Here is a 26,758-nt window from a genome sequence, read left to right as displayed (position 1 = left end):
CGGCGCGGGTAGGCTGCGACCGAGGTGCTCGGTGCAAGCAGGCTGCGATCGAGAGACGAGACCCTGTTGGGTAAGTCGCCCTAAGATAGACTCGGCAGTGAATATGGCCGTGTAGCTCGGCGCAGGCAGGCTGGCCGCGCAGGCGTGTCTCGGGGGGTATGGAGCCGAGGGACACGACGCAGGCGGGCTGGCGGCGCTGGTCTGTCTCGGGAACATGGAGCCAAGGAGCACGACGCAGGCGGCTGGCGGCGCAGGTGTGGTCTCGGGCATTACGCGACCGGGGAGCACGACGCAGGCGGGCAGACCGCGTAGGTGTGGTCGCAAGGGCCATGCGATCGAGTAGCACGACGCAGGCGGGCAGGACGCGAGGACGTGGTCTCGGGCACCATGCGGCCGAGGAACACGACAGGCTGTCGGGCCACGCCGAGGTGGACCTTGGCAACGATTGGCCGAGGTGCTCGGTGCAGGCAAGCCGCGACCGAGGGACACCGCTCAGGCGCGCAAGGCGCGCTGAGGTAGGCTCGGCGCAAGCAGGCTGCGATCGAGGGAAACCGCTCAGGCGCGCAGGCCGCGTTGAGGTAGGTTCGGTGCAGGCAAGCTGGGACCGAGGGGCGAGACCCTGGTGGGTAAACCGCACTGAGACAGACTCGACAGTGAATATGGTCGAGTAGCTCGGTGTAGGCGGATAGGCCGCGCATGGGGCCGAGGCAGCGTGTTGGCCCCACACTGGGCCGAGGGCCGAGGCAGCGCGCAGCGTGTTAGCTGCGCATGAGGCCGAGGAGCCGAGGCAGCGTGTTGGCTGCAGCGTATTGCTGCACATGAGGCCGAGGAGCCGAGGCAACGTATTGCTGCGCACGAGGCCGAGGGGCCGAGGCAGCGTGTTGGCTGCGCATGAGGCCGAGGAGCCGAGGCAGCGTATTGCCTGCAGCGTGTTGGCTGCGCATGAGGCCGAGGAGCCAAGGCAACGTGCTGGCTGCGCATGAGGCCGAGGAGCCAAGGCAGCGTGTTGGCTGCTCATGAGGCCGAGGAGCCGAGGCAGCGTGTTGCTGCGCACGGGGCCGAGAGGCCGAGGCAGCGTGTTCGCTGCGCATGAGGCCGAGGAGCCGAGGCAACATATTGCCTGCAGCGTGTTGGCTGCGCATGAGGCCGAGGAGCCAAGGAAGCGTGCTGGCTGCGCATGAGGCCGAGGGGCCGAGGCAGCGTGTTGGCTGCACACGGGGCCGAGGCAGCGCGCTGCTTGCTGAGCATGAGGCCGAGGAGCCGAGGCAGCGTGTTGCTGCGCACGGGGCCGAGGGGCCGAGGCAGCGTGTTGGCTGCGCATGAGGCCGAGGAGCCGAGGCAGCGTATTGCCTGCAGCGTGTTGGCTACGCATGAGGCCGAGGAGCCAAGGCAGCGTGCTGGCTGCGCATGAGGCCGAGGGGCCGAGGCAGCGCGCTGCTTGCTGAGCATGAGGCCGAGGAGCCGAGGCAGCGTGTTGGCTGCACACGGGGCCGAGGGGCCGAGGCAGCGCTCTGGCTGCAGCGTGTTGGCTGCGCATGAGGCTGAGGGGCCGAGGCAGCGGGCTGCTTGTTGCGCATGGGGCCGAGGAGCCGAGACAGCGTGCTGGCTGCAGCGTGGTGGCTGCAGCGTGTTGGCTTCGCATGAGGCCGAGGAGCCGAGGCAGCGGGTTGCTTGCTGCGCATGAGGCCGAGTGGCCGAGGCAGCGTGCTGGCTGCGGCGTGTTGGCTGCGCATGAGGCCGAGGAGCCGAGGCAGCGGGCTGCTTGCTGCGCATGGGGCCGAGGGGCCGAGGCAGGGTGCTGGCTGCATCGTGTTGGCTGCGCATGAGGCCGAGGGGCCGAGGCAGCGGGCTGCTTGCTGCGCATGGGGCCGAGGCAGCATGCTGGCTGCGGCGTGTTGGCTGCGCATGGGGCCGAGGAGCCGAGGCAGCGGGCTACTTGCTGCGCATGAGGCCGAGGAGCCGAGGCAGCGTGTTGGCTGCGAATGAGGCCGAGGAGCCAAGGCAGCGTGCGGGCTGCGCATGAGGCCGAGGGGCCGAGGCAGCGTGTTGGCTGCACACAGGGCCGAGGGGGCGAGGCAGCGCGCTGCTTGCTGCGCATGAGGCCTAGGGGCCGAGGCAGCGGGCTGCTTGCTGCGCATAGGGCCGAGGAGCCGAGGCAGCGTGTTGGCTGCGCATGAGGCCGAGGAGCCGAGGCAGCGGGCTGCTTGCTGCGCATGGGGCCGAGGGGCCGAGGCAGCATGCTGGCTGCAGCGTGTTGGCTGCGCATGAGTCCGAGGGGCCGAGGCAGCGGGCTGCTTGCTGCGCATGAGGTCGAGTGGCCGAGGCAGCGTGCTGGCTGCGGCGTGTTGGCTGCGCATGGGGCCAAGGAGCCGAGGCAGCGGGCTGCTTGTTGCGCATAAGGCCGAGTGGCCAAGGCAGCGTGTTGGCTGCGTACGAGGCCGAGGAGCCGAGGCAGTGGGTTGCTTGCTGCGCATGGGGCCGAGGGGCTGAGGCAGCGGGCTGGTTGCAGCGTGTTGGCTGGGCAGCGGGCTGCTTGCTGCGCATGGGGCCGAGGGGCCGAGGCAGCGTGCTGGCTACAGCGTGTTGGCTGCGCATGAGGCCGAGGGGCCGAGGCAGCGTGTTGGCTGCGCATGAGGCCGAGGGGACGAGGCACGCGGGCTGGCCGCGCGCGTGGGGCCGATGCGGGCGGGTTGGCCGCGGCGTGGGACCGAGGGGTCGAGGCGCTTTTGGCCGAGCCGCGCGCGTGGCCGAGGAGTCGGGACGCGCGCGTGGGGCCGACGCGGGCGGGTTGGCTGCGCGCGTGGGACCGAGGGGTCGAGGCGCTTGTGGCCGAGCCTTGCGCGTGGCCGAGGAGCCGGGACGCGCGGGCTGGTCGCGCGCGTGGGGCCGATGCGGGCGGGCTGGCAGCGCGCGTGGTACCGAGGGGCCGAGGCGCGCGGTGCCAAGCCACGCGCGTGGGGGCCGAGGAGCCGAGACGCTCGGGCTGGCCGCGCGCGTGGGGCCGACGCGGGCGAGGCGCGCGGGGCCGAGCCGTGCGCGTGGGGGCCGAGGAGCCGAGACGCGCGGGGCTGAGGAGCCGAGACCAGCCTCAGAAGTCGCTACTGCTGGTGCAGGTCGACTGCAATGGAGCAACCAAGGAGAATGCTAACGTACCGTCATTCCGGGCCCTCCTTCTAGCGCAAATCTGTTACGGTAAGTAACTTTTTAAGTCGTGGCCTCGGGGACGTCGCGGCTCGGTTCGGGGGTCCGGATGTCGGGGGGCTCGGGCGGCGTCCCTCGGGTTCTCCCGGCGGCCGAGCACTGTGGTTCGGGTCGGGAGGTCGGTTCGGCGGTTCGGGTTGGGAGGCAGCTCCGCCGCAGCTTCGGGAAGAGGCGACACCGTCTCGCACCTGCACACAGGTCGGGCTGGGAGCTCGGCCCGACCCCTCCGACGATCAAGTTAGAGGAAGATGTGGAGGGGGTTGTGGATGAGACAGAAGAAGAGCCTCTGAGTGTTTTGTGTCTAAGTGAGTTCCCGTAGGGGTTGTGTGTCTCCCCCCCCCTTCTCTTCTCTTTAGAGTTTGGGGGTATTTATAGATGAAGCTTGATGTTACCTAACGTGGTTGTCTGCAGGGCAGGACTGTACCTTCGGTGACGTCTGACATTGCCACTGGGGTTGCGTGGGAGGCCGAGCTACCGCAGGGTATGGCGAGCCTCGGGCAGTGTGTCGCTCAGGGGGTTGCTGTCATGGCGTGTCACATCACCATTTTTACCCCTATCAGGTTTCATTTTCGAGATCATCTGAGGTGTTTAGGGACCTGATATTCAAATAACAATCCTCATGAATTATATTGGGGATACACTCGACAAAAATCGCTCTAATATTTAAATTAGTAGGAGATTCAAAAATAAAATACAAGAAAGTAAAAAAAAAAGTCCTAAGGGACTTCTTGTATAGCATGTTAGAGTGATTATTAAGTCAAGATTAAGATAAATATTAAGAATAATTATATGAATTGTTCGACTATCAATGAATTATGAGATCATGCGATGAATCATCTAACTAAAATCATAAGGTCATGACTTGTTTCGAGCTTAGGATTGTCAAAATCCTATCAGCATCATAGTGTCGACTTCGAAAGACTATGATTCGATTGACATATCGATCAAATGGACATAATGGACTATCATAATATCTATTTACTATGCTCTCGTATCAATATAAATATGCCATCAATGGGTAGCTTTTCACAACTTCGATTCTTCCACATCTCCAATACTAAGTGAAATCAGACACCATTCGTTACTATCTAATTGAATATAACAATGCTCAAATCAAATTAGCTCAAATCATCACGCATTCGTCATCCGGATAAGATTCATTCCCAAGGACAATTGCCACCGAGTGTCTCCGGAAGTGGGAATAGTACCCCACGCTCGACGCTGCGGTTCGCCCGCTGCACGACACTCCATGTGATACGTCGGCATCATATCACTCTCTCCATCGTTCTGGTTTCCACTTCATGCGTACGTCCACATGCGTGTTCGGTCGCGATTCCAGTCCCGAACCCAGCACTTCCATCGGATTTGGACCACGACTCACTTCACCACCAAGCATCTACTTTATTCAGGTGCGTCATCGTAACCTCTTTCGTGGAAGTCTTCCGAGTCCAGATTCCCCCCTGTGCTTCGGAGACGACATCAACCTTTGGCAAATAGCGATACCGAACACCGATAGGGCGATCGGTAGAGCTCCACGTTAGAAAGCCAGAGAAAGTTAATCTACGTTCGGCGTAGACTTTGACTCTTCTAATCTTAAACAACCGGCCTAAGAAATCCCCGTTCCTCAATGCTGTAACGAACATAACTTTGACTTACTCTTAACAACACGTTACCCTCTCCTCCACCCATATTATACATTGCACCTTCACTCGTTTATCATATGCACTCACATTTATCAATGACAATTCCAAACCAAACTCATCGTGTGTTTGTCCCAGTAATTTCCGAAATTAATTGGAATTGGGACGGGCATAACATCATTTATTCCCTCCTGTCGTCGTGAAGCACGCCACCACCTTGACACGTCATCATCGTATTATTGCTTTCATCATCCATTGTGCTTCACATAAAAATAAAGCACGATTTTTAAGGGATATATTAATTCCAGGTTTCCCCGGGCGTCCAGAAGATGAGATACCAGCTAGCTTGGGCCCCAACCGTCTCCACCAACCGCAGGTGGAATTCCACCTCCGCATCCCACGACCCCAATGTCGAGAGCTATGACGTCACCTTCTCATAAGTGCCAGTTGTCTTTCCAGAAACAAACCCTCCCTCACGCGTGCCTAACCGTATACCCCTCCCGTTGACGCGTGTGGCTTCTCCCGCACGAAAACCTCCAAGCCAAGCCTCCGCCCGCTTAGCTCAACGCTTACCTCACTAACCACCGCGTCCCCTTTATTAACGCCGCCAACCCCTGTCTCTCCGTCCATCAACCCCCCCCCCGTGAGCTTCTGATCGGATCATCCCATCGGAGAAGAAAAAGAAGTGATCGCAGACGAGACAATACACGAACCGGAAGCGATGCAAGGAGGAGGAGAGGGAGACGTACCGCTCATCACGGCTTCACCCAGCTTCCGCGTGACCTTTGAGGAGGCCTTCTCTGCCGTCCATTGCGAGTCCTCGCAGCAAGAACCGCCGCCTCCGGACGACGGCGGGGACGATGACTCCGACGTCGACGTCGACGACGACGACGACGACTTCGAATTCGCCGTCGTTATCAAGGACCCGGAGACCGGAGCCGCCATCTACGCCGACGAGATCTTCGCCGACGGCCGGATCCGCCCCATCTACCCCGTCTTCAACCGCGCCCTCCTCGACGACGACCGCCTCGGCAGCAGTGACGCGCCCGCGCCAGGGGAGGGGGAGGAGAATACCTCGGCCTTGCGGGGGACACTCCGGCGGCTCTTGATCGAGGAGCGGGCGGAGAATCCCGCCTCGGCCTTGTCCTCCTCGTCCTCGTCCGCGGCGGCGGAGGAGCTCGAGGGCATCCCCCCGGGGACGTACTGCGTATGGGCACCGAGGTCGTCGGCGACGCCGTCGCCGTCTCGGTGCCGGAAGAGCAGATCCACCGGGTCCTCGCTGAGGTGGCGGCTCCGGGACCTGGTGCTCGGGCGGAGCCACAGCGACGGGAAGGAGAAGTTCGTGTTCCTCGCGGCGGCGGAGAAGAAGGGCAAGGAAAGCCCTAGCCGCGGAACCAAGGTCGAGGCAGGAAAGGGCAAAGACGGGGGGGCGACCAAGACAAGAGGGAAGGCGGGTAAGGGCACCGAGGTGGATGTAGTCACCGCCTACAGGATATACTACGGGAAAGGCGGGCAGGCGACGAGGAGTGGCGCCGCCCGGCGGTCGTTCCTCCCGTACAAGAAGGACTTGGTTGGGCTCTTCGCCAATGTGAATGGGATTACTCGTAGCCATCACCCGTTTTAATTTTTGTTTTCCCTACTCTTTTTGGGGCAGTGTATTTTATTACCCTTCTTCCCTCCCCGTCCCCCCTTCTCTCTCTCTCTCTCTAGATTAGGTTTTGGTTTTTATTATTTTATTTTTGTTTTATTTTGGTGTGGTTTGGATGCCATGTGGTAATATGATATGTGCATGATTAGATGGTAGAAAGCAACTGTGTGCTTTCATGAGCATTCACTCGATTAGATTGATGCTTTGTGCTCCGCGTTTTACGTTTGATACGATTCTTGTGTGTATACAACAGCATAACGTTGACATTGAATTGAGTTATGGGATTGGGTGGGTAGCGTTGACCGAGGTGTGAGTATTCACACTTCCAATGCTTAAAATACTGGTGTTGAGCCTCATGCATGTCCGTAGGAATGTGTAATGCATGTATGATTGCTCCTTTTCCATCTAAGATGGGTTTAATGAGCGACATCATAAGGACCTTTCTCATGCTTTTTGGATTCTCGGATCTGTGATGGTTCTTATGACAGCTTCTAATCCTATTTAAAATTAAGATAATATTATATAAAATCGAGATAGATGGTCTTCTGACTTAGACTGATTAGGTCTAATGGACACCTTTGTATTTTCTGTCGGGAGGAACAAGAAATCATGCACAAATATAGGTAATGTTCTTGTTCCTGAATGGGTCATTTCAATTCGTTTCGGTTGATGTTCTACTCTACTCTGGAAAAGGATCCGTCCTAATCTTATTTGTCCATAAAGGGCAAATAATCTTAGTACCTCTTCTTTTTGTTATGATGATTTTTTGTCAGTTCGTTCCATGTCTTTTCCCCGATCATTCGATTCGATGTATTCATCGTACTATTTCATTAGTTATTGGATAAGACATGGATTATAATTTGAATGGTGACGTTGGTTTTGTTTCACGATGTACTAATGCTTTGTGTATTATTTTGGGATGAAAGATCTGTTCTATAGAGAGTGCTTACAAGTTTGTTTTTGACAACCCCTATTTTGCTATTGTAATTTTTTATTACTTTAATATTTTAAAATAATAAAATATAATTTTATTATTTATAATCTTTAATTATCAATCATATTTTTATTCTCATAATCCATAAGTGAAGGTACTTATGATACATATGGTATTTGGGTTTTGTATCTGTCAAAGTTTTTGAAAAGTAGGACGAACATAATATTTCAGTATTAAGTCGTCAGTCAACAATCGTCGAGCAATTAATATTGAGGATAGCACGACATTTATTTGACATGGGAGAGGACTATATTAGCGGTTGGCACTTCCTCGTCTATCCTTACTAGCCCCCCACTGCATGGGGCAGTACTGATCGATGTCGTGCCACAGGAGCTTGGACAGGTTGACCCATGCAGCAGGGGCATATACGGGTCGGCTGCTCGCACGAATGTGCCATAATAGATACGAGCGGTTCTATCTCCGACACCTAAAGGGAGATTGGTCTTAGAAAACCCCCACCAAATATAGAGTCAATTCCTCATTAGTTAACTTAAGCATAAGATGGGTCAGATCAAGAATTTCTTTCGACATCGATCTATTGTGCTAAGGTCCCAACAAAGATCGAATTCACTATAGCTTCATCTTGAGATAACCTCGAAATCACCCTCGTCAACCCATTCTTAGTCTCAACTACTTCATCCCTGCCTCGAGAAGATTCACTATTGGTGAGGCAATGCACCATAATTTTAGTAGCAGAAAGGTACAATAAAACAATCACAGCAACTTCAAGAGTTTCACCGTGTATGGCTATGTTGCCGCCAATAACCATGATTTTTCTATGCGTATAGTGTGACCTTGTTCTGTACCGGGATAGGCCAAATCCTCTGAGCCAAAGAACATATACAGTAGTACATAGTAGTACATTAGATTCTCATCAATACAGATCGGATCGAAGGGCCTCACTTTTAAAGAGAGGAGATAACATACTCTCTCGGGAAAATTCATATACACCGGTTGTACCAAAAAGTCTAAGCTAAACAAATTCATATAGGATTAAGGTTCATTTTTTAACTTATCTGATTTTGATCATGCACCATTAAGTCGTTATAGCTTACTCATATCTAAAAATAATTCATATATTTTAAAAAACATAGCATATAAGTCCCTCCCATCAAGTCTGAGTTAATAGATGTTAGAATTTATTTATGTTGCTGATTTATAATAAACTATTAATATAATGATAAGTATAATTTAAGTTAAAAAAATATTTTAGCCTCTATAGTTTTAATCATTGATCACTTAAGTCCTTATAGTTTTGCTTATATCTAATATAATCTATATATTTTTAAAAATATAACATATAAGCCCCTCCCGTCACATCTAAGTTGATAGACATTAGAGTCTATTTACGTGGCATGCTGACTCACAATAAATTATTAGTATAATGATATATATAATTTAAGTTTTTAAAAAAATCTATCTTATTAAGGAAGAGGAAGTGACGGAGATCATAACCGTAAACGAAGGCGGAGAGATATAGGTAGGAGAGGCCGGAGGCGGAGGTGAGGGAGAACTAGACCACCATGTCGTAGACACGATTGGCGGGGATGCAGGAGATGACGAAGTGGGAGGCGGTGGAGACAAAGATACCCAGGAGGAGAAAGAGAGACTAGGAGACCATTACATGCATAATGTTAGACTGGTCGACACACATTTGCTTGAAGCAAGACTAGAAGTTCCTAAGCTTATCGTAAGCATGAGAGAGGCTACATACGTACGACGCCCTGCTAAGCAACAACGTGGTCACTTCCACGACGACGTCTCCTCTCACCATTGATGACGATCTCAATTTTATAATTTAAATTATACGTGTTATTATATTAATAATTTATTATAAATCAGTATATCATGTAAATAAATTTTAATATATATTAACTTAGACTTTACAAAAGAGACTTATATGTTATATTTTTTAAAATATAAGAGTTATTTTAGACATGAACAAAATCATAAGTACTTGTTCATGATAAAAAAAACCATAAAGATTAAAATAATTTTTTTTAAAATTTTAATTACACGTAAACAAAATCTAACGTCTGTTAAATCAAACTTGATAGAAAAAATTTATATACTATATTTTTAAAAATATAAAAAAATATTTTAGATACGAATAAATATGATTTAAATGATCTATGATCAAAATCACAATGGCTAAAATGATATTAATCTAGCCTTCCGCGTGATTTGCTTAGGAAGTTGCTTATAGGTATTAGGTCAAAGGGCTTTACCGGTCAACGATCCCGAAAGTAAAATTTTCACCCACCACCATGCAAACTACGTGAATCCCTTCCCGTTCCTTGACAAGCACTGCAATGCTGTCCCAAGACATTACAACCAATACTTCCAACAGCATCCATTTAGTATATTATCGTACACAAAATATAGATTTGCATTAACTTTTTCTACACCGTCCAAGAACAGAAAGAGAAGCCACCGCACTACAGCCACCACAAACACAATGTACAAGCAGGCAAATAACAATTCTTCCCATACATTCCCCAAAAGAACACACACACAATCCTAACTCAAGCTTGATATTGCACCGATTTATCAACCTACCTTGACAAAAAAACAGAAGAGGATGGACGTAATACGGGCATTGGATGATGCTTCTGTTGAAATGGAGGTAGATTAGGATGCATCGATCGTGAGTATAGTTTGGAGCTATATGCAGGAGTAGTCCATGGGCACGTGCAGACTCCGACGAGCTGCCATGGCTATGAAGCCACATTGTGCTCTGGCTCGAGTTTGAGGGTCTCAAGTTGGTGGTAGGAGCGGTGGATAGAAGCAGCAATAACAGACATTGGCATTATGCCGAGGACTTTGAAGTAGAGCGACCGCATTCCTGCTCCTGTATCTTCTTTCACGAGCTTCATTCCTTGACCCTCATTGCTGTCAGCTGAACAATTAAATCGAAAGCGCAGATTACTTCCGTCTTTACTTACCTCCTGGTGATAAGATGAACGAGGAGTGTTACACAGAGACATAGAAGTCTTGAACTGGCAGACAGGAATGCCATGCACCAATTGCACACTTGAGGAATAAGTTCACATGCAATCAAAACAGGAAAGAGGTTGCAGGCTCACATAATCAAAGGAGAAAAGTGGTATAAGATGTCAGATCAAAAGATTGGGTCCTGAGCAGAAGAATCCTATAAACTTGCAACTGCCATGCATGCACAGAAGTAAAGGTAGACGCAACAACCACAAGCAAAAAAAAACACAACAAAGGGAAAATCGATCACAAGGTGTCACATGCCAAGTTCATGAAAGTTGATGAGATCAGAGCTATGATATCGATAAATGCTGAATATGCAAGTATTGCAGCCTGTGAACATAAAAGCAACAGGTAATCAATAGCATTTGCTCTGGCGTTAACTAAAAGGGTGAGGATTGTTTGATCAAAGTCTTAACAAATTCCCATAGGCCATTATTTGACATATCAGATTGAGAGAACTTGCTTCTGACAGGTTATTTTTGGAAATGTCTTCGATATTTAACACCGATTAATATAAGAGCACTGAATTCTTTTGATGGTCTGACCTCATAAGACAAAGATGCACTAGAGAGATTATTATTTGTACACTACAATAAAACACTAGTTATTCTGGATACTTACTGACCAAAATGCTGCATTGACACTTGTCATGCAGTATTTTGTACCATATATATGCTTCAGCCCTTTCTTAAGATATTGTTTGTCATCATACTAATGGTGCTAGGCTGAAATATATAAGATATTTCTGTAGTTACAAATGTTTCAATTTGCATATGTATTTTGTGCAGGTTGAGATCTAGGGGTGATTAAAACATATGGATGAAAAAGTAACCAGGGATTGCTTTGATGAACAAAAAAAATTTCCACGGAATACGAAACATATGATCAAAATATTGAATTTTAAATGTCTCGAGGTACAGGCCATTCTACACTAGTAAACACTGCAGGAATAAGAAATTGAAGCCATGAGGGCAGAAGAAACAAGATGAGGGTGGGAGAGAAAAAAGAAACAGAACGGAAAAAAAAGGAAGAATGGAGGTGGGATGGGGAGGATTGGCAAGAAGCATAGTGATTCTTAGCATAGTTTGGCACCGAAAACAATGAACATAGGAAAAACAAATATGTCACCAAGACACAAGGGAACTCACAAGTTGTATACAAAACTAAAATAGATCAACTTAGGTCTTCTGTGAACATCAAATAAGGAACATCTAGACAAGAAATATGGTGGATTGAACTTACTGAGTCTATACTTATGTTTATAATATTACCTCAAATGACAGGTTTGGGGTACCAGAGACCAGCTGTAACACGACACCGTCATCATCTTCACCTCTCATACTTAGAACCTGCAACAGATCAGCTTAATAACAAAATCTAAACAAATAAACTAGTTCTTAAAGAAACATCTCTTTTTCTTGCAATATTTAGTGAGTGAAGAAGCTAGGAAGACTATACTAGCATATAACAGGAAAGGATGTACAACAAATTTATCTGCCAAATGCTCCAGACATGGTGAAAAAAGATCAAAACTATGCTTAGCAAGCTGGAGGTTCAAAATTACCTCTTAGAGCTTGAGATTCTTAGAAAGAGCATAAACATGCCGATGATAGTTACTGAGGGGAATTCTTAGGAAGGGATAGTCTTGTTTGGAAGTCTATATGCAGACCCTAAATGACTTAAAATAATCACTTGCTACGATGTGTACTGATGCATCAAGTGGAGTTGGTTGGTCATCTGCAGTCATTTGGGCTTTTGTTTGAAAATATCATATAATGCCAGTGAATTCTAAGTTGTTAGATCCCCTAAAAGATTATCCAAGCCTGGACATTGGTGGAGTTAGTACAATGTAGGAATCACATGTCTCTAATGTAACACTTGTCTGGGAAAGCTGAATGGGAACACAAAGTAGTCTGCAAGAAAGCAGGTAGAAGTTGTTGAGATATTGCAGATTTGGCATGAAAGTTTGGTACAGATCGGCTGTAATTTGTTACTTATTGAAGTGAAATAAAGAGCCCTGCAGATTCTCTATTATAAAGAACATGACAATTTCAATAATCACAAAGGGAAGGTTGAAATTGTAAATTTAGCTTGATACTTTTAAAGAGACTAGTAACCATGACTAATTATTCCAGAGATTTGACTCAGCTAATACCTGATATCGAGACAGGAACCACCACATGTTCAATTGGCAATTATTTATCTTCTATCAAGTCATACAAGTTCTTTATTATACTTTTATCATATAGAAAAAGAGAAAAGATAAGGAAAAAAGAATGGGCATTGTCTAATCAATCCTCATGAGCATAATTGTACAGTCTAATTGAAGAAGATAGATAGCATCATCAAATTTGAGCTCTTGTATCATACAGAAGGACAACAAAAAGGATTGAAGAGATTAGGAAGAATTTTACTGCAGTTAGAAAGGAACTGCAAGCTGCAGTTTGAGTTTTCATACATGGCAGTGGCTTTTTTTCTCTTTACATGTAGCAACTTGAATCTTAACAGTTTCATTTATTTTTTTATTTAAAAGGGCTGTTCTATCAGTATATAAATAAGTAGAGATATATCTAAAATAACTTAAGAACAAAAAAGTTTTCAGCTGCCCATGTTTATAGAGAGTAGACTCAATCAACAAGACTGAAATTTTACTGTAGTGAACCATAATGAATAGTAGTAGGATGGTAATAAACTGAAATAAAACCTATAAAGACTTTAATAGACAGAATTAGAAAAATAACACTTATGCTCACTGTTAAAACATAATTGCACATTAAAAAATAACAATTTGAAGTGCAATTATGTTATTGCAAGAGACATTTAAAAAGAAAAATAAAATTTGCAAGAGTGTCACACTGCATTAGTATGTTTTAGATTATCAACTGATATAATTTTTGTTCAGAAATCTGTAGAAGTAACAACTACATCACCATCCTGTGGTTGAATAGCCAGCATAAATGTTATGAGTTGGATCCCTCCAACTAAAAATTATATAAGAAAAAAGGCTTCCAAAGAGCAAAATGATAGAAGTGACTAATTTCATGAAGCCAAATGACAAGGTTGTGGTGCAGCAATCCATATAGGATACGTAGTGCCACAGATATCAATCATTAACAACCTTTGTCATACTCTCCAAATCTCATCTTAGTGCAAGTAGTTGGAATGAGACCAAGGGAGAATGAAATTAGATGAAGATGAAACACAAGTTTTGTGTTTCCCGTTTACATACTAGCCATTCTGAATTAAAAAGAAAATAAGTTCTCATTCCTATCTAGTTTCACAAGAATAAATATTGAGAAGACAACAACTAGAAGGACTAAAAAAGTCAAATAGCTTAATGATGTTGCAAAAGAAAATAACAAAACTATGTCTTTTCACTGAAAATTGGCTATAGGATACTGATCAATTCCTTATAGCCGCGTAGATTCCTCGTATATGCAAAGTCATAATGCTATAGGAAAAGACAGGCTTAGCAAAGCTCAGCAAGATACTACAAGCTCAACGAAATAGTAAATTTTCATGATTGTCTGCAGATTAGATGAGTTAAAGGACACTTGGTCATCTTAATAATTGGGCAAATGTTCTTCTGAAGCTTAAGTCCTCTGCTAATCTTTCTCTCCTTAGCCACACATATAATAGATTCGTCCTTGCGGGTAATGTGCTGGCACAATGCATCTCAGACAAGATCAGAGGCATGCTGGCTGCCATAAGTATTATGCCAATATATTGTTGTGTCAGCAAATTCTTGTGATAAATCATGCAGATACCACTGCCGACAAAATCAGTGCCAACCAGCAAAAGCCAGCATGGTTGGAACATGCAATCCTGATGAATAACATGTTGGAAACAATGCACATTGACCCTTTTTATAGTGAATAAATTGTGACCTGGGTGACCAGTCACCCTTTTCTGATACATTGTCATGGATTAAATTTAGACGCCTATATATGCACGAAAACCCAGAAAAGTTGAATTAAGATTTCATGACTTGAGTGCAGAAACTCAAAAATCAGTTCAGGAAAGCAAGGTTGCATTTACGTATTCTATAGTTATGAGTCTAATGACAGTTGTCTTGTTACACAAACAATTCTCTTGAATCAACACAAATATCAGCACCAAACTGTTTAACGAGTCGTGGGCATAAGAATGATCATGCACACCATATGTCTTCAAGGAACATAATATACATGAGTATTTTAATTCTGCACTACTAATGATTTACTTTTGCATTATTCTGATAAGTTATATTAGATTTTGTAAAACATTCCTCGTGAAAAAATCAGTGCTATATTAATCAACTGATACCATAACAATCTATAAGAAATGAGTCAGAGCACAATTTTTAAAAACTCAATTTCCCCTATTTTTTCGTGCATGATATGTAGTTCAAGGAAACCATTCACATCTAGGTGCACTTGAGACTTTCCCCAGACAAATCAGTATTGGATTTGACATTCACAGTTTAAAAGATAGTAGATTTTTAATATCCATTTTGGTTTTCCTTTTGTGTCTTAAAACTTGGAGAAGCACATTGTTAGGATCCAATGTTGTTGAGTTCCAAATCATATAACTGGTTATTCTAGATTCAGATACTCAATGAGATGTTATACTTTAAAGTGTAAGGGAGTTGTTTAAAACTCAATCATTTTCAAGCTTGAATGCACGTTTTCATGTTTGATTAAGCAGCAAAATACCAAAATAATAAACCTAACAGTATGTCTACTCTGTCATCTCAGACTTGCATCGCCGACCTCTTTCTCATTTCTTTTACTCTTCTAATCAATTTCTGGATCATCAAAGATGTTGGCAGAGATCTCAAATCAGAACTAGCAAAACCATTTGGAAGTACTGTCTGTTGAGATTCTCCACCTAATATTTTTTTACCCTTCTGTTGATCTTTCTGAAAAGTCTGACCTTTTCAGTACCGTAATCTCTCAAACAATGATCACAATTTTTTTCCCTTTTCTCATGTTATAACTGCTTTTCAGATTCAGTTTCATCCATATTCTCCTTCTCGATATATCACCTGATCCCTAGATAGCTTACGCTGATTTCCTTCTTTCCAAGACAAAAACTGCATGTTTACCTTATCCTTGTACATACTTCTCATAGATAGGACTCCTGATCGCTCAAATCAAGCATAAGAATCATATTCCACACTACATTTCTCGCAAGATTACCTGAAGTGCCCTGTAGATGTCATCAAATACCAACAGAAGCCCATCCCCAGTGGCGAGCATCGACGCGTAAAGAGTAGAAGGCAGACAACGAGGTTGCCATTTGGCCGAACCAAAGGCGCAAAACACAGAATCAACCACAAAGTACGGATCCACTCACCGTCGCCGCCCAAGCGTTCATCTTCGTCGTCCCTTCCTCCAACCTCGTGGCCACGCCGCCCTTCGTCTGCTCCACGATCAAGCCAAACCGAACTATCGGCACACAGAATCCCCCTCCGCCGTTGGTGGCGCTACAGGTGAGGGTTCACGAACCAAGCTGAAGTCCACGCGACGCCGCGAGGGGGAAGTGGCGAAGATCTACTCGACGCGGCCGCCGGCTAACTCCGCCGTCGGGGATGGCGGTGAAGTGCGGTTGGCCAATTCGAGCGGCCGGGGGCAAAGCGGGCAGGAACGGATCGAGTCCAATCTCTTACTAGGTATTAATGGGCCATATTGGCCCATACCTGTTGAGCCCGATCTATGTACAACAGTGAAGCGAGATTACGGGCCCTTAATTGGCCAATTGTTGTACCTACTAGAAGGCCCAATTAGGAATTTAGCGGAGTGTTAAGGCACAGGTTGAGGCCGAGGGATTATGTCAGCATCATGGTGTGAGATACGAATCATTATTATATGGAATATGCGAATATTAACACAAAGAGGAACGGTTATGTGAGTTTCCAAGGTTTTCTTGGTCAACGACTCATTTGCCCTATAGTTCTTGAAGGCATATCAATTACAACCAACGGCACCAAATTGTCATGGCCACTCGCCATTTAGGAGGTCAGAGAGTGGATCGGCCTGTTTGCTCATTCTCTGGTTGGGGCAATCAGTTCAGAGTCCACCGAGAAGTGAATCCATGGAAATCCTAGTGGAGCATCTGGGTCATCTCAGATCCCTGTAACATGCTTGCTTGTTGGCTACTGCATCTGCATCTGCATCTGGTCCAACAAGTGAGGTGAGCAGTCCCGCGGAATCATTCGCGTTTCCTACTCTCTTAGAGGTCTATAGATAATGACAGATATGCCTGTCATATCATTTAGATGTAATTAGAGCAAGCGGAGAGTCAAAGAGGTTCCTCCATGATGACAATCTCTTGTGATTCGATGATGAGACTCTATCAGGCAGCAATGCCATCACCTTTTGCTTCACATCCGTCGTCTGCTCTCATCCGTTCATTGCCAAGCCTCTCTGAAGCTCATGTGTTTTCTTTATGTACTTGCAACTACGACATTTAACAAAGAGCATCTAATATCCTCTTCAATAAAATCCAGAGATGTGAGCCGCAGATGTTGAGATATTAGCAGCAACAGGGAGCACTAGTTGTGCATCTACACAAAGCTCAACTTGAGAATGGCAGTGCTTGTCATGAGTGAGATTTGACAGTAACAGTGTATTGCTGTCCTGTCACTGGAACATCCAGTTTGTTGTCAGACACTAGGATGAATGGAAGAAGATGGAGCACAACAATGGCTGATGGGATCGATCTTTATTCATTGCATGGAGGACTGCCGACAGGGAAGGTCATCGCTTTGGAATGTCCGCGGAAAAAGGTGACGTGAAGCATTTTATACTCCCCTCGTGGACATCAGTTCCATTCTTCTTGTTCCCTGAATGGTTGCCTGGTGGTCCTCGTCTCACAGAAACTATGGCGCAATTACCCATTCCTCCTCCCTATTCTTCTTTGGTGCCAGTTTCAATCCGGATTTAGTTGAATCCTCCTAAGATCAATGAGTTCAGATAGTTGGCATTTGGAAATATCAAATTATCATTCTTCAGTTCTTCATGGACAATGGCTTTGCACGCAAAAGGACTGTCAAAAGTTTCCGTAAACTAAATGGAGATTTGCCATTGTTTGCCGTAAGAATGCAGTCAGAAGTCCGTACGTGGAATAAACCTTCATCGTCTTCCTAATAGAAAACTTAGTTATGGCATTCCCATGGAAAAAAGGTTTCTCGATTAGCCCTAACTCGCGCTTTATGTTGCTTTAAGCATGCACATGATGTGTTGACTGATGGTCTTACTCTCCAATTCCCATATCGTAATTGTGGATTGCTATTGATCTCACCTACCATTAGTGGGGATGAATTCGACAAACGCAGTTCCTCGATGATAAGATTCTCTTGTGATTCATTATTTAGATCCTGTGAGAAGATTCTAAAAAGAAAAGTCAAACCAAAAGGGGTATTAAAGGGCGTCACATCACAATTATTCGGAGACTGAAATGTGTCTTGTTCTACATATTTAATTCGACAGCAAATGACATGTAAACAGTATTCCCATCACCTTCTGATCGACAGTACATATATTTTCAGTTGAAAGAAAGACTAAATCAACTGCATATTTAATACAGTGTAATCTGCTGCGTCGTAGGATGAAGTGCTGCCAGTTCTCTTTCATCCACTGGAGCAGTTCACACCATGTTTCTGCTTTGTTATGCCTGCAAACAGTGGCCAAATAAGATCGTAGTTAGAAGAAGTCAAGGGATGAATTCTTTTGCCTGTCAACGTGCTGGGATCGATGCCATTACAGGACTTGTGGTAGCATGGTTGCTTCAACGTGGGGTCATGAAGAGGAGGTTGCTGACCAAAGACCATCTCGCAGCTCAGGTCTTCAAAATCTGGGATTCAGCAATCGTAACCATTTGATTTAGATCACTTGTATCTTGTAAATCTATAGAAAATAAACATATTACTCGAAAATATCAGTTGCTGCTTGTGCAGCATCTACTGGAGCTCAATGCTCAACTTGAACAAGCCAGTGCTTGTCGTGAGTGAGACTTGACGGTGCAAGTGTAGATGTCTCATGGAATGTGATGGCAAATGAGGGAACGATGTTTCTTCTCGGACACTAGAATGAATGGAAGAGCATGGAGCACGACAATGGCTGACTGCAGACAGGGGAGCTCTTCGCTCTGAAACATTGAGGGAAAAGGTGACGCAAAGCATTTTATACTCCCATTGTGGATCTCGTTCTATTTTTCTTGTTCCCTAAATGGTTGCTCTGTGGACCTCAACTCACGGAAACATGGTGCAATCTCCCACCCCTCCTCCTCCCTTTTCTTCCTTCAGGGATGGTGCATCCACTGTTCGTAAAAGATGGTGCAATCTACTGTCGATGTGGCCTACTTGTCCTCCCATAGCGAGTACAAGTATCCGAGGGAAGACAATCGTCTGGTATATATGATATGCAATTTTGAAGGGTTGTCCGAGAGTGATAGAGTAAGACTCATACTTGGAACCATGTAGACAGGCATGCCGAGTGAATCCTGGATGAACTTCTGGGAGGGGACCTTGCACAAGTTTGTGCACATCCCTACACAGTTGGTGCTCTCCAGAAACCTGCATGGCAGAAGCAAAACTTCACAAAGTCTTAACAATGAACAGATGAGATGTATGAATTCTACCGTATATAATTGCATAATCTTTTCATTTCTTGTTTTTCGTTGTCTGAGATATGAACAAGGGATCAAAGAGTACCTGCATTTAGGGATGTACACCACATTCTTCTCTGTCTTTCCTTTGACTTCTGATTTCCTGACCTTCCTTGGCAAATTGAAATGTCACTTCAGATCGATGCATTCAAATGCTTACTAATCCAGGGTCTTTTTTATTCTCAGATGTCAATGTGAATTTAAGGATGAATTTATAAGATCTGCTTACAGATAAAAATCATTAAGGAAGAGGGTGCAGTAAGAAAGCCCATACCTGGCAAGGGCCAACCAGCCAAGGGAAGAACAGAGTGGTGAAGGCTGCAAAGATCTCTCTTGTGAATGTTGACTGTGGAAGTAAGATCTTTATCTGACATGTTGATGCCAAAATTCCATTAGCAATCTAGTGCTCGGAGAAAACATGCATCTAGCAAATGTGCTGTGATGTGAACTATCACAAGCAGGAAACGTTGGATTTCTTCTGTCTCATGTTTCTTATTGGCATGTTGTTTCTGCATCTCTAACAGGGTTTACAGAATTGAGAGTCTCTCTGAAGATATATGAAGCATGTCAAGGGCATGGTTTCAGTTAATGTCCTATGATTCTATAGGGTAACTCTTTATTCTCCAATAATTTGCTCCAATTAATTAGTTGATCAAGAGTATCAGTCCATTGGTTTACCATCCAACAGTCCAGATCAAATGTCGGAGAAAAATACACACATTTATGTTGGAAATTTTATTTCTCAGAACCATGATGAAGAAGGTCGAAGAGTAACTTGCCATTGTTAATATGATCACTGGAAGGGCGCTGTGGAGAGATTGGATCACCAGATCCTGCTGTGCTTTGGCATCAACTTTCTTGCAGATCATGATTGCTGCCTCAACCAAGCTCTCATATCCTTCCTTGTTGTTGCTTATGCCTGTGAGTCAAATCAGCTATCTTCATGTTCTGCTTTAAAGAAAGAAAATGAAAAGAGACACAAACTGCACTCTACAAGCCAACAGCAGAAAACACTGTCACACCTTTCTCTATCTTAAATCCAACAAAACACAGCAACAAAACAAGTATGCAACTTTTCTGGAAACAAATGTTCCAAGATGTTTATGCATTGCTACGATTTTTTTTCTGTCGTGACATGTTGTCCAAAAGGTGTATTTTGTAGCTGTAGTTTTGATGAAATAGAGAAACATATTCATTTCTAGCTCTCTTTTCTTTTCCTCCATTGCTAATGGTCTGATCAGTATTGGTGGGAATTACTTTACCTAATCTGCATGTCTAATATGTAGGTAGAGTTGATATCTACGTCTAGCATTTTGCAACCATTACTGTTATGTTTCTTTTAGTTGCTTTCTGTGAGTAACTATGGCTTGTCGAAACAAGAAGAAGAAGAAGTGTAAGCGCCATGATCAGCATAGTTAGTCTGTCTGTAAGCACCATGACGAACCTGTGGTGGCTTGAAGAGATCTTGAAAGGTAGCGGATGGCAAGTCGGTCGAACCAGTTGTCTTTGTACGTCGTCTTCTCTGTGGCTGCCACCATCTTCTCCTCGGTCTGCACCCTCGCTTCAACTACAGAAGACAGGAGCTTTCGGGGTGGCATCCGATGGCCTAACTCCATCCCTTGTGGTCTTCTGCTTATCGGAGGAAGCCTCTTAATCCCCCCACAACGAAGAATATTAGCTTCCATCGTGCTTGAGAGAGAAAGAAAGAAGCTCTTAAGGGTTAATACGAGGAAGAAGAGCGAGAGAAGAAACAAAGGAGGTTCAAAGAGTATCCGGTGGAGGGAGGTGATGGGCGTAAGAGAGCTTTTGTTGCGTGAGGAGAACAGAAGAGGAGGACACCACCATACTAGTGTGAGCTAACATTGGATGCTTTCGAGGTGTAACAATAGAGACGGTAAAGGACGTATCCAGCGCATGAGATCCGTCGATGCAGGAATTTGAGGAGGGTATGATAATAGTGATAATATGAGGATTAATTTGATTTACAGGAGTAATTTGTTTTCGATTCAAAGATATTTTGACATTTCTAAGTAGATGTAGTGCGATAATCATATAAAAAGAGAGCAGCAAGCATTCATATCTCAGGTAAACTTTTGATCTGCTAAGTTCATCAATAAACCATTTTGTCTCTCTTTAATTACTACCATAAAAGTATGATCAGGCTTCCTGGAGAGAATTAAAGAGAGCGAAGGAGTAAATGTATAAGGCTTGATCAATTTACATAAATTCTTATGACACTGGCAAAGGGATCTTGGAAACATGCCTACCATTTAGAAGTTGCCAATGAGTTCAAAGAACACAGCAAGTCCTGATAGAATTTTCAGATGTGTGAGAGAAAAAGCCGGCATAGATTTTGACAGAAAAAAGATATTTGAGAGCAACCTTTTCTTCTGAAAAAAGAAAAAATTAGAATACTGTTATTTTGGTAGTGGTATCAGTTCATCTCAAACCTTCAAATAATATCTTCATCATGAAAATAAAATTCTTGATGGCCAGTGTTGATATTCAACTGCCTCCTTCCTTGTTTAAAGGCTGCAGTGATGTCTCATTCCTCTGTTGCTTCAAGCTGCATGCATCATACTATATATAACTTTCTCTGAGGATTTGCTGGAAGTAATCCTTTCAAACTAAGATGAAATCAAGCAAAAGCAATATATAAAAATTACATCATTGATCAAAAGAAGTAAAAAGAACTTTTATTTGCCACATACAAGTGGGAGATTTATCACTGCTACATAAAAGGTTCAGGGATCCAAACATAGGTATGATGCTTTATGCTATAGCAAGGTCTTTGGCAAGAGCATAAACATTCTTGCAAAGATGTGCACAATCACCAAGGTGAAGCATGGATACATCAAATGGAAAAAAAGACATGGTTAATATATGTAGGGAGAAACAACAAAGGCAGCATGCAATTGCTTGCAGTGTTAAAATTGGGAAGACCAATTTGCAGAACTGCCGACTCTGGGCATCCCGGCATCCTTCTTAGCCATGTAGTCAACGTTGTACGTAGCACCACAGACCTGGCCTTGGCTGTCAACTCTTGGCATCGGCTTAAGTTCGTTCATAGGATGCTCAAAACTCTGCAATCCCCCAGATGTCGTAAAGAAGCAGCCTGCCAGGAAATGGAAAATGAGGATATGCACGAAAGATCATGGATACAACAGTATGCTGAATGGTAGATGACATTCTCAAATATTTTGTACCTTTAGGAAAAGGTGCAAATGATTTTCCACAACCCTTCTTGACAATGTCCGCATCATCGGAAAGTACAAGATGGTCTTGTGCATCAGCTCCCCAGAAGAAGGGAACACTCCCATCAGCATCCTGAGTCCAGAAAGAGACATCCAGATTCAGTGACATTCCACTTGAAATTATGACAAACTAAACCAACCTATGCATAAGCTGCTTGCATCTTACAATTATAAGAATTTACATGTCACTGCATTGCCAATTTTAGTCATCGCCTCATCAGTATCAAAAAGACCAAAACACTAAATGCTATTGTTAAGCATCTGAGATCCAGGTGCTCTTATTTCCGATGTATCAAGTAATTGATGCTTAATCAAAATTATGGGCATAGTAAATACTCTTAATTCTCTTATTGAGAGTTCTTTTAGAAGATATAACATAACGTGATCCGAGGAGAAAAGGTATGTGATATTTCCATTTAGAGCTCAAGTGTCATGAGATGTCAGAGAACACATGTGAAGAACAGAAGAGAAATACACATGTAACTGAGAAAGGCACATGGACTATCTGAGGATGCATAAAGCCATGGGTGCCCTAACCTAGGCAATACATCTATGCAACTTCACTATTTTGTTCAAATTTTGGGCTCATATGCACAAAAGTGCGGGTTTTGAAAATTCAATTGTCATTCACCGCACAAAAGGGAAACTTTGTCAACATGAGAATCTCTGGAGCATTATTTCACACAAACATGAAGTTCCTCAAACTTTCCACAAAACTACTTGGTCTGAAAGAGAAAGTATGAGCTCCCAAACTCAAAATTCACCACAGCTTGAAATATAATGTTGGGAAGTGCACAAAAATGAAACGAGGAAACATAGGTTGCTAGGGAATGTTTCTCACTACAGATTGAAACACAAAGTTGGTAAGTGCAAAAAATCAGAAAAGCAAGAGTCACAAGGGAGTGCCCCTCTTCACATGGTCAAAGACAAGGAAAAAAGGAGAAGGTGGGAGCCAAGAAGCGAAATTGCTTGAGTAAAGTAATAGAGAAGTAGCCAAAGACAAACTACTGGAGAAATTTAAAGCTGTTGAAAAGTTGAAGTTTCATTGTTCAAGTCTGTGAAGGCATCATGTGCCCAATAGAAAGATTGTGTTGTTATCCAGTGGCACAGTATGCGCTATATAATTTTCATTCTTGAAAAACAAAGAAATAGAAAGCAGGAGAGGATAATTAATTTGAATACTCACGCTGGCCATGAAGGTAGTGTTTGATGAGCTATCAAACAGAATGAAAGCAAATTTTCCATTTAGATCTCTCAGAACTTGACTTGCAGGGAATGGTCCTCTATCTCTCAGTGTTTTATACGCCTCAATGACAATAATTACTTCATTAGCAGTCTTGCCTAATCCATACTGTTGCTTGAGAGAAGTTATATTCTGGATATGCCCTTGGAATAAGCAAAATATATCATCCACCACAGCGAATAATCTGCAAAAGAACCACCAAGAATATTACCATTCTGTTGCATGCTAAATAACTAAGAAACATAAAACTGATTCTGCTAGATCTTGTTCCTTTAAGCTAAAAATGTTTTTTCATAACAAAAGAGGTTCTAGATGCAACCAGGAAGGTGGAGAAAAGCAGAACTTGCAAAGTTTACTATAAGTAAGAGCTTTATGAAGGCATTAAAGCAAAAAGATTATTTGGATACAAAGAATGACAAAAATTAAAATAAAGGATTTTTTTTTAAAAGTAGTAAGAATTATTATACTAGCAGACTACCACCATCGTTAATGGCAGAATTATTAGGAAAGATGAAACTATGATAGGTGAAATTGAAGTTACACACATTTCTGTTCAACCTTTCAAGCATGAAAGAGGAGAAAATAGTAACTACTAGCCAGCATCTCCACCAACATGACATATAAGCACGAGAAAAAAATTAAATGGAAAAAAAAGAAAGAAGAGAAGATCATGATTTTGAGATGCAATTTCCATTTATCCTTGCAGTATTTCGCAAAGGATAATTAAATTATCCAACTATTGAGTCAAAATGGTTTTGGGAATGCATCAGCACCATCATCTGATCATGTACACATGTGCCTTAATTTGACACAAAAATACATTTTGCCGGTAATAATTTTTGTAGAGTTTACTTAAATAGTTATCGAAGCTATCAATGCAACATAGCTATTGATGCACCAGCATCCTGTGCACCCCAATTTTAGTAATTAAAAGAGTAGAGGATGAAAGAGTAATCACAGCAGAGATGAAAAGTGGAAAAGCTAAGGGCAATAAACCTCTTCCTCTCTGGAGATAAAGAATCACTTAAAAGATTTTATTCTATCACATCATCCTCCACTTGCAAAGAAAGGAGGGTTTGGAAAGAAATCAATTCTCGCCATTTCTCTCATTTGTTACATGACCAAAAAAATAGATTCTCTCCTTTATCAAGTTCCCATTATTCTGGTCTATCAAGTTATCCAAATGGACAAGGCAGCATAAAGAAAAAAACAACCTGTTGCGACGATCTTTCTAACAGTCCACGGTCTAGGGAGGATTGATGTACACAATCCAGGGAGGATCAATGTGCACAACCTTATCTCTGCCTCTACCAGGGGTAGAGATTGGCTTACCTTCTACACTAAAGCAGCATCAGCATTATAAAATATAAGTGGCACCATGCAACAATCAAAAGAAGATAACTTCCATGGAGGTGGCAACATTAAACTAATTCCAGGAAATCAATGATAAGTTCAGTAATCTCTCGATGTTAAGTAACAAAGACAAAGGCCAAGAAGATTATAACCCTTTCTCATTGGATAAATTGCCTACCAGAAGACAATAAAGAAAAATACAAATGTATTCCGGAAATAGATTTACTAGTAAACCTTGATGATCAATTTAATAAAAGAAAATTAATTCTAATGGTTAGTAACCCTTTTGATGCATCCGTCACATTTACACCAACAATCCCATGAGCCATATCTATGTCTGAGAAGCTAATTTGACCTCAAAATTAGCAAGAAATACTGGACGCGTCTACCAGTAGGATCATTCACAACAAATCCAATTCACACGGTGTAGTTTTGAGTACGAAGGGCATTTGCCAGAAGATTCCGATGCTTTAAGAACAAACAGATCAGACGAACGAAATCATCCTTTACCAAGATGACCATTTGAAATGAATCCTGCGTCGAAACATGATTATATGAAGCTTCCATGCGAATTAATTGGTCGTATAAAGAATTAATGCTTACACACACCCAAAACAGGAAAGAAGAACAAAATTGAAGGTAATTATCATATAATTATCCACAAAAAGAACATATCGGAAGACTGGAAGACTGTTAAAACCTCACGGAATGGGATGTTCGAACAAGGGATTCGACAGCTTGCTCGAAGCTTTTGTTCGAATGTATCACCTCGCCGTTCATCAAGATTTGATTTTGGTTGTATTACAGTTACCTCGGAAGCAGAGGAGTCTGCTTCTTCGACGTGTAAGCCAAGCCCCCAGAAGAGCCAAGGTTGATGGCCACCGCCCCCGCTCGCGCCGCCAGGAAGTGATCCAACATGCTGCGTCCCCCGTCGCCCCCCTCCGCCCCCGGGCTCCTCAGCCCCTCCGGGCACTTCGCGACCTTCCGATCGAACACCGCCAACATCTCCCTCGTCGACCCAAAACACCACAAGCCCAACTCAGAATCTTCAGAGCTCTCTCGCGTCATCCTCCCGTCATCGATCGTTTTAAAGAGCCACTATGCCGAAACTACCCTCTTTGTTCACACCAATAGCAAGAGCACACTATTAAATCGGCACCAGCGGTTCGAACCCGCAACGATACCACGACACGTCATATGCTTATAATTAACCACCAAAATGACGTGAGAAAGCGAGGGGGCATTTTGGTGCGATTGGGTAAGCGGAGTTCGGGTCACGTTTAGTGGAGACGTGGGTACGTCTTCTGAGGTGGTGAGGGGGCATTTTGGTAAACTCGCGATATAATAAAAGTCAGCGGTCACTCGATACAGGGGCCTGACGTGGAGGACAGGAAATACATATGCTAATTTACTCTCTTATTAGACGAAGGGAAATGGTCAACCAGCGCAATTGCCTGCATAATAAACTTAGGTGGGTGTCGTTGGATCATGTGATATCTCACTCATCCACCATTAACGATAGTAAAAATGCTTGGATCCAACAAGTCCAATATAATCGAAGGAAGACTTGAATGCCCGTTCAAGGGTTGAGAAGGGCTCGAACGAATGCTCCACGATTAATCTATATAAAGACCAAAATTGGATGAAGTTCTCGACATAATCTCTTCTACGTTTAAGTCAATATAGTTGATGAGAACGAAATCGTTTTAAGCCGTATATTGTTGGATTTGGGCTGGAAATGGATGCGATTCGATAGGTATACATGCAACCCATTGCGAC

General features: G+C 44.3%; 4 protein-coding genes across 4 annotated transcripts; 1 reads left to right on the top strand and 3 right to left on the bottom strand.

Annotated features, from left to right (window-relative positions):
* The first annotated feature begins 5,451 nt into the window (after nt 1-5,451).
* LOC103975985 (uncharacterized) lies at nt 5,452-6,671 on the top strand. The gene has a single exon (XM_009391145.3). The coding sequence runs from the start codon at nt 5,563-5,565 to the stop codon at nt 6,463-6,465; it is 903 nt and encodes a 300-aa protein (XP_009389420.2). The 5' UTR covers nt 5,452-5,562; the 3' UTR covers nt 6,466-6,671.
* A 3,168-nt stretch (nt 6,672-9,839) lies between these two features.
* Nucleotides 9,840-16,111, bottom strand: LOC103975986 (uncharacterized). Its single transcript, XM_009391146.3, has 3 exons — nt 15,818-16,111; nt 11,752-11,829; nt 9,840-10,431 (listed from the first exon to the last, which is right to left on the bottom strand). Exons 1-3 carry the CDS (start codon nt 15,836-15,838, stop codon nt 10,201-10,203), a joined length of 330 nt encoding a protein of 109 aa, XP_009389421.1. The 5' UTR covers nt 15,839-16,111; the 3' UTR covers nt 9,840-10,200.
* A 1,883-nt stretch (nt 16,112-17,994) lies between these two features.
* LOC135631387 (beta-carotene isomerase D27, chloroplastic-like) lies at nt 17,995-20,890 on the bottom strand. The gene is made up of 6 exons (XM_065139021.1): nt 20,574-20,890; nt 19,909-20,048; nt 19,404-19,496; nt 19,176-19,237; nt 18,931-19,037; nt 17,995-18,316 (listed from the first exon to the last, which is right to left on the bottom strand). The coding sequence occupies exons 1-6, from the start codon at nt 20,812-20,814 to the stop codon at nt 18,093-18,095; spliced, it is 867 nt and encodes a 288-aa protein (XP_064995093.1). The 5' UTR covers nt 20,815-20,890; the 3' UTR covers nt 17,995-18,092.
* A 909-nt stretch (nt 20,891-21,799) lies between these two features.
* Nucleotides 21,800-26,024, bottom strand: LOC135631332 (stem-specific protein TSJT1-like). The gene is made up of 4 exons (XM_065138909.1): nt 25,791-26,024; nt 23,570-23,810; nt 22,336-22,456; nt 21,800-22,244 (listed from the first exon to the last, which is right to left on the bottom strand). The coding sequence occupies exons 1-4, from the start codon at nt 25,982-25,984 to the stop codon at nt 22,057-22,059; spliced, it is 744 nt and encodes a 247-aa protein (XP_064994981.1). The 5' UTR covers nt 25,985-26,024; the 3' UTR covers nt 21,800-22,056.
* Nucleotides 26,025-26,758: the final 734 nt, after the last annotated feature.

This window comes from Musa acuminata, chromosome BXJ3-2 (genome assembly GCF_036884655.1).
Source record: "Musa acuminata AAA Group cultivar baxijiao chromosome BXJ3-2, Cavendish_Baxijiao_AAA, whole genome shotgun sequence".
In the NCBI taxonomy this organism is placed as follows: Eukaryota; Viridiplantae; Streptophyta; class Magnoliopsida; order Zingiberales; family Musaceae; genus Musa; species Musa acuminata.
This window is presented reverse-complemented; position numbering and strand designations above follow the sequence as displayed.